This window comes from Benincasa hispida, chromosome 1 (assembly GCF_027475165.1).
Source record: "Benincasa hispida cultivar pf3 chromosome 1, pf3_genome.v1.1, whole genome shotgun sequence".
In the NCBI taxonomy this organism is placed as follows: domain Eukaryota; kingdom Viridiplantae; phylum Streptophyta; class Magnoliopsida; order Cucurbitales; family Cucurbitaceae; genus Benincasa; species Benincasa hispida.
Genome location: NC_143478.1, coordinates 2,171,858 through 2,180,128, shown reverse-complemented (window position 1 = coordinate 2,180,128; position 8,271 = coordinate 2,171,858). Strand labels below are relative to the sequence as shown.

Genomic DNA, 8,271 nt, shown 5'->3' with positions numbered 1-8,271 from the left:
CCAAACATATAACTAGGTAAGAAATTTAGAAGTGAAAGATATGATGTAGACCTATTTCTAAAAACTAAAAATTAAGGTTTCGTTTGGTAACTATTTCGTTTTTTATTTTTTATTTTTGAAAATTAAAACCATTTTCTCTCATTTTCTTACTAAAGTTTACATTTTTCTTAAGTATAAACGTTGAATTCTTAGCCAAATTTTATAAACAAAAATAAGTTTTTTTTTTAGTTTTCAAAATTTGGCTTGGTTTTTAAAAACGTTGGTACAAAATAGAGAACAACGCTCGACTTAGAGGTGGAATGAGTATTTATAGGATTAATTTTCAAAAACTAAAAACTTGTTATTTGAATTTGACTACTAGAAGAAATGGATAGTTTTTAATGATAAGGGACTAATGTAAGTTAGACTCCGTTTGAGATTGTTGTAATTTTTAAAATAATTGTTGGTAACTGTGTTTTTTATATTTACACATTTTCATTTATAACTACATTCTTTGTTAGGCTTGTTGTGTGGGCTCCATAGCTTATTAGCATCATTTTACATTTTTTTTCTTCTCAAAAGGTAATAAAGTTGTATCTCTTAACATGAAATTCTGGATCTACCATATATTTATGCTTGTTTTGGCAATATTATATGATTTGAATATTATATCGATGCATCTAAAATTATATTTATACGAATTTGTGTCTCCCTTACTAAAGTCTTAGATCTTATTAGGATAATTTGTTTAAAATATTAGATTCCGTTAACAAACAAGCAAGATGTAAACATAATAGGATTTTTAAAATGTAAAACTGCACAAAATATCCAAGATAAGTTTTAATTAATCTTCCACTTTAAAATTTTTCATTTTTATTGTTGAACTCTAGAATTAGTTTCAAGAAACATCCTTTAAGTACTTTAAAATTATTCCCTAGAATTATAAGGTAGATATGATATTACCTACAACTACACAAAAAGTTGTTAAATTCAAAATCGTGATCGGTTTGAGGATTCAAATTTTTAATTTCTTTAGTCTGAGATATCTAAACCAATGCTTATATTAGCAACTGTATAGAAGATTAAGATCATTGTTACAATAATTTTATATCAAAATTATATACCTAATCAATTTTTAGTTTTCACGTCAATTTACATGAACGATTTCATGTATATCATATCTTTCAATTTTCATATATTAATTGTTATGCTAATTTTCATTTACTTTTCACTAATATTTTAGAACAAATTTTAAGGTTCAAAAATGAAAAAATAAATTCAAAATCTAGAAAAATAATTATAACCTACTCAAATATTTGGTATGATTTAAGATTTTAAAGATTGTGTAGAAGTTTCAAAGACAATGCATTATTGAAAAGAAAATATCTTCTTATTGGAGTTCTAAAATATCTTGAAACTGGATTGGCCAACTGGCATTTCTTCTTTGTCATTCCAAAGAAGGAAAACCAATTCTGAATCATAGTCCTTTACTTTTTCTCTTACAAATAATAGTCATTTTCATGCTTTAACATGTTTTCATTTACATCTCAATAATTTTGATGCCAATAATGAGTTTATATTTTTTATTTGTCTGACATGGATTTGGAAGTCTTAGATCTGACTCACCCTATAAAAAAAGGGATTTGTATTGTGTCGGTGTGGTACTTTGTCCACCATATTTCAATGCTTAAATTAATACTGAAGATGAGCTAGTATCCAGCTAAGTACATGTGATATGTTGAGTATCTTAAATGAAACGTGAGCTTTCATATTTATATTATTGTTTTTCTTCAACATCGATGTCAAAAGCGTACTACGGGTCCACTATGCCGAAAACTCGGATGGTAATTAGTTGAGATAACCACTCATTAAAAAAAAACCATAAATAGATGAAGTATTTGCTAAAATGACCAACATGATTTTAGGGAAAAAGAATGAAAGTTTTTTTTTTTTTTTTTTTTTTTTTTTTTTTTTTTTCATTTATTTACTAACCATCGTAACCTAAAAATGATATCTTTTTAAACTATATTTATATATGCATATTCAGAATATTGTTATCTTTGAAATATTCTTTAGCATATCTTTATCTTTAAAATATTTATCTAAATCATAGAAATCAATCTCTTCTATTTTGATTTGTTTTTTCTTTATAATTAAATTGTCTCCATCAACTTATAACCTTTTTTTTCTTCCCACATTCCATCAATTTTTTGTGGTCATATCGAAACTATTCTTCGAAATCCTATCAATTTATCATTCTTCACTCTCCCAATATTTTGAATAATGGATTCCCAGTAAATATCAATGGTATATGACAGTGTTTGAAAAGAGAAATATTATGGGTGGGTAACTACAAAAAAAAATGGTGTAAATTAATGTGCTTATTAAAGTTCAAAACCAAATTGAAACTTTTTTTAGTTTAATTAATATTTATGAGTGGGTATTGAATCTTCAACTTTTTTAAAATATGAAAAGATGTTTTGTCCCTATATTCTTTTTTCATGTTTACTCTCTTTTAAGTTGAAAAACATATAAAAATGTTAATTAGAATTTATCAATTGAGTTAAATCATCTTAATTAGATTTTTTTCTCTTAAAAAATCTAGACATGGAAATTCAAATTCTTAGGAGACATTATACTTATCCACAACAACACTTGCCTGAATGTTAGGCTTTTTCTTTACTTTTGTAACATAAGAAAAAAGACAACAAAAGAGAGTTATCTAAAAGGATGGGTTGAGATTGAGACCGCCAATTACACATCATCATTCGCCCCATCCAAACACTTTTTTATTAATAAAATTGGAAGCAAAATTTAATATTAAATTTATCTTTATAAATATTAGGGGGCGTTTGAGACAATGAGTTAGTTATTATAGTTGGGTTATGATAGTTTGCGTTTTAGGTGTAATTATTTTTGTTTGGGTTATAGTATGTGTTTGAGGTGTAAACTATTTTAATCTAGAAAGGAAAAATAGTAAATACTGTAGCAAATAATAAAAAAATGATGAATGTAAAATAGTAAAAATGGTAGTAAATAGTAAATACGGTAGCAAATGAGAGTTTTAAAATAGTGTTAACTGAAGTTAATTGGAGATTTTGAAATAATTTTTACTAAGCAAGAGATGGTACCCTTATCCCAAACGTCCCTAATTGATCACATATTAATGTCAGAAGATTCTACTCTATTTCTAAAACATATTTACGTAACACACAATAAATAAAAGAAATACGAATTTTTTTTTCATACTCGAAATTTCTCCAAAATTTATTTGAAACCATTTTCTCTTTCAAGGAGAAACATATTGAAACTTTATAAAATTCTTAGAGAGAGAATAAAATTATTCATAATCTATCCGTTCTGACAATTTCATCCGAGATTTTCTCTTTCTGTATTAGGGGATTGACGATAGATTGTTGGGTTATTCTATCGAGTTTCATGAATATCAGTTTTTTTTTAAAATAAAAAATAAAAAACATTGCTTAAAATATTTTTTAAAAAAAGTGGAAACACATTACATTAATTTGTCATTTCTCATTTTGACTTTGACGCCAAAAGCTGTTGAACCAACTAGGTGGGAATCCTTTTAATTTCCATCAAACTATTGCAGCTGCTCCATTATTGGTTTGTGTACTCCAACTTTAAAACACAACCAAATTATAAAAATATAACAAAATAATAAAAACAATTAATTTGATCAACTATTCACGTTGTATTTTTAAGATAACGATTGTTCCTTCACTAAATATATCACTTCAACTACAAAATTCAAAGAAGAATTGAAAGAAGAATTCTCTAGTATTTTTTTTCATAATCTAAAATTGATAACAACGTCAAATATTTATAAATTATTTGTGGTTATTCAAATATTCACGTTTATAGAGTAGTCTTTTGGAAAATTTATATGGATGACCTAAAAATTAGGTCAAAAATGTCAAATGATTCATTTTTTTTTAAAGGAAACCAAAGGACTCTTTGTTGATGTCAAATTCGGGTGAAATTACCAAAATATACTCATGCGTACGCAAAAAAGCATCTCAATCTCTGTCACTCTCATCTCGTTCTTGGTCTCGCTCTCTCTCTCTCGTTCATGATCCATTTGCGAATATCCATGGAATAATGGGTCGTCTTCTTTCCCTTTTGTTTGTCTTGCTCACTCCGGTCTCGCTCTCGCCAATTTTACTCTTCCTTTTCTCACTCACAAAATCACTCCTCTCTCTCGCTCTTACTCTTGTTCACCGAAGTTGGTTGTATTGGAGTTGCTTGTATGACGTCGCCGTATCGAAGAAGAAGAAGATGCGCAGAGGAAAAGAAGAGACACAGCGGAAGAATAAAAGAGAGGGAGAAAGGAAGAGGAAAAAGAAAAAAAAAAAGGGGGAAAACCTCAGCAGCGTGAAGAAGAAAGGAAGAAGAGTGGATCATTTGGCATTTTCTTTCAAAATTTGGATTATTTGCCAATTTTGAATCTTTAAAATATTATTATTATTTTTGCAAACTTTCCTAGTCTTTTGAGCAAAGTTATACTTTCAAAACCTAATTTTTTTGGAGTAACTAGAAAAATGGTTTAAACTTTGCCATACTGTGAAATCCTTGCAGATTTTTGAGGTAGTTACACCATGTGCAGTCACATTGGATATCAGAAAGAGGAAGTTAGAGAATCAAATATGTATTCACAAGAAGAGAAGCATTGCCCAAAGCTTGTGGTGTGGGGCAACCTTAGCCCACCAATTTGTAGGCGGCCGTCAATTCTAGAGAGAGGAATGATAAAAATATTTCGAATTTGTATTTGGTGATTATTAACAACATTTTTAATTTTTAATGTATTAGGTATTAAAAGGCCCACCAATATGACCTTAACTAAACTTCTACTTTAGAATCGATTTTTTTCTTTTAGAAATTGATTAAATAATAATAACGATTTTCCTGATTAAATAAAAAGGTTATTGAATATTTTTACGCTTGGTAAGAAAATGCTAATAGTGTGTTTTTTTCTTTTTTTTCTTCTTTTTTTTTTTTTTTTTAAGAAAAACCAGTAATAAACTTAGTGTATGTTTTGAGATCGATTTTGAAATAGTTAAAATCACTTTAATCATATATAAAAAATCATTGCAAAAGCACAAATTTATTCACTCAAAATTGATTTAAGTTGGGTTTGAAATACATTTTCAAATGATTAATTTTAAAAACAAGTCTTTTTTTTTTAAAAAAAAAAAAGTATTTGACAAACCTCAAAATAGCTTTTGAAGAGTATTTAAATGAATTTTTATGAAAAGTGTTTAAATAAAAATGAGATTCTTGAAAAATATTTTTTTCTCAAGTTAATCCAAACATATCTTTAGTATTCGATTTTACACTATTAAATATAATTTTCATATAATCAAAATTGATTCTAAATTATTAAAGTCATGTTTCGAATTAATTTTGAACCTAACAAAAATGATTATCTTATCAAAATTAGGGGTGTTAAAAAAAACCGATGACCCGAAAAAGTCAACTCATTTAGATTAGGTTAGGTTCAAATAAATAAAAATTTTATGGGTTGGATTGGTTCATGGATTCACATAAAATAACCAAAATCAACCGAACCAACCAAAACTTATTGTGTGTGTATATATATAATTTATGATACAATTATATATACATATATTTATTTAAGTTTTATTTTTTGGATAATTTATTTTTCAATACCTCCTAAAAATAGTTTTTTAACACCTTGGAAAGAAAATTTCATTATATAAATTAAAATTATGTTTAAATATTAATTCAATATATGAAAATAATTAAATCAAAATTTATCATATTAACATCCTACTTCTTTTTAGAACATAAATTTAAATAAATAACCCGATTAACCCAAATCAACCTCACCCAAATATTTCATGATTGATTTTTTAATAAGGGTTATTTGAGTTGAATAAATCAAAATCATTCTGAAATACGCTATTCCAACACGAACAGGTTTTCAATAGACTAAAGTTGGATGAAAGTAAAAGGGCCCAAAATAGAATAAAAATTAAATTACAGGACCAAAATGGCAGATATTTGACGGTTTCCTTTAATTATTCCCTACCTTGGTTCAGAAAACTAAAGTTGGAGACCATATGCACAACTTTGGCTTTTATTTTCTAACTCTATGAATTAGATTTGTTTTCTAGTAATTGTTAGTTTTTACATAGAGTAACGTCTTAAGCAAATTACAAAAGGGAAAGGGGGGAAGAACTAACATCAAAATTATTGTTACCAAAATAGGCCGTTTTTCTATGTACTGATGTTGAGTCAAACATAATTTTCCCTTGATATATATAATTCCATCAGACCTGTTCATTCATTTGCCGGCGCATTCGAGCTCCCCATGACATATTTTGTCTTGAATCCCTGTCCATGCTTCTTCTCTTCAATTCTGAGATCTGAGCTTGTCAAACATAATTTTCTTCCTTGAATATATATAATTCCATCAGACCTGTTCATTCATTTGCCGGCGCATTCGAGCTCCCCATGACATATTTTGTCTTGAATCCCTGTCCATGCTTCTTCTCTTCAATTCTGAGATCTGAGCTTGCCAACCATTTCTCCATTCCCTTCTCCCTGGAACTTCCTGAATCCAATATCAAATTTGAAGATCAAGTATATGATATTCAAATGGGAAGTCAAAAATTAGCAAGTGTTCTAATGAGATAACATAATTCCCAGGTGGGATTCTCTCAAATGTTTGTTTGACTCAGTGGAGGAAGAAGAATTTATCAGATTTACTAGAACACAAGAACTAAATGAAGACAGAGAGAGAAATTAATGAAAGAGTTGCATGTATAAACAGAAGAGTTATGAAAATTAAAGTTTATGGTAACGGAACTTCATATATGGAGTAAGATATTCAGTAAACAGCAGATTGACCAATCCAATCCCGTCTCTTAATTACAGAACAAATCACTGAATAACGAATGGTAGGTCCTTGTTTAAACAGAAACAGAATCGCTCTCCACCAATCCTATTGAATCCGTATAAGATAGAGTCAGAAGAACAAATAAGGAAAGATAAAAAGAATCAGGACCCAGAATAACGACGTTTCCTTTCCTCGCTCTAAAAATCCAAAATCAAAGAACATTGAGATCAAATCCTTCACTCATTCTAATCTCTCTGGACAAGATCTGAGAAATTAAACACGAAATCACTTCAAAAAAACAAGGTAAACACAAAAGAAACACAGGAGATTTCAAAATCCGCCAACAATCAAACATAATTACGCCTAAAATACCGAGAAAACACAAAGTTAAAATCGGTAGACTGAACTAATACCTCATGGGCGTCGTATCGTCTCCGACCAGAGAATGCGACTTGAAGACCTCCAACCATATCTCTATCATACAGCGCTCTCCTCCTCGGATCCGACAATGTCTCGTACGCCTCCTGAACACGAATGAACCTCTTCGTATACTCCTCCGCACGCCCCGGCGGCGACACGTCCGGATGGTACTTCCGAGCGAGTTGCTTGTACGCGTGCTTGATTTCCTCCAAGGATCCGGACTGAGATATACCGAGCAAATCGTAGAAGGAGCCTTCGGCGACCTCGGAGGAGACGGTTCCTTCGTTGAACGAGGCCTTGGCTCTGATTGAAAGAGGCGGCGAGCGCGTCGAATTGCACGGCGGAGTGCTGGGAAAGAAAACCCGAGATCGGTGGCAGGGAATTGGTCGGCGACCGGTAATGTTAGGGTTCGAAGGGATGTAGAAGCGTGAATCGCTCCCTGAAAAGGTAAAATCAGAGCACTGCATTTCTCTGTTTTTCTCCGTCTATATTCCGTTCTCTGCATCTTCTGCTATTTATACGGGACGTCCAAGGCTGAGTCATCTGTACGGTACTTCGTTTAGGATTAAAATATACTTTATCCTTTTCTATTTTTCCTTTTTATCTTTTTTTTTTAAAAAAATTGATTTAAATCTTATTTTGGCCATAAATTTTGAATCTTATCCTATCGTGACTTTTAAACTTTAAAAAATGTTCATTCTAGTCTCTAAATATTTTAAAAAAATATCTACTTTAGTTCCTATTATTAAAATTCTATTAACTCTTAAACTGAGATAACTTGTATTTTTGGATGATTAAGCTGCGAAATATACACTAAAAAAATTTGAAGTTTCAATTTTGAAGTAGATGGTAAAGTAAATTTCTAGAGGAGATCTCATAAGTCCTTTGTGCATTGGTAGTTGATCTTTACCTTACTCGATTTATGTTATATGTAATTTCATCCTTAAAAGTTAATAGAAATTAATAGTAAGAACCAAAATAAACCTTTTTTA

General features: G+C 29.6%; 1 protein-coding gene across 1 annotated transcript; it reads right to left on the bottom strand.

The window, feature by feature from the left end:
• Nucleotides 1-6,405: 6,405 nt before the first annotated feature.
• Nucleotides 6,406-7,826, bottom strand: LOC120082042 (chaperone protein dnaJ 20, chloroplastic-like). The gene is made up of 2 exons (XM_039037294.2): nt 7,273-7,826; nt 6,406-6,574 (listed from the first exon to the last, which is right to left on the bottom strand). Exons 1-2 carry the CDS (start codon nt 7,744-7,746, stop codon nt 6,434-6,436), a joined length of 615 nt encoding a protein of 204 aa, XP_038893222.1. The 5' UTR covers nt 7,747-7,826; the 3' UTR covers nt 6,406-6,433.
• Between the last annotated feature and the right edge of the window lie 445 nt (nt 7,827-8,271).

What these genes read in the sequence shown, in the direction of transcription:
- LOC120082042 (XM_039037294.2), bottom strand. Translation starts at nt 7,746, where the DNA reads ATGCAGTGCTCTGATTTTACCTTTTCAGGGAGCGATTCACGCTTCTAC. An exon ending in GACGATACGACGCCCATGAG is followed by an intron (nt 6,575 to 7,272) that starts GTATTAGTTCAG and finishes TATTGGATTCAG; the next exon opens with GAAGTTCCAGGGAGAAGGGA.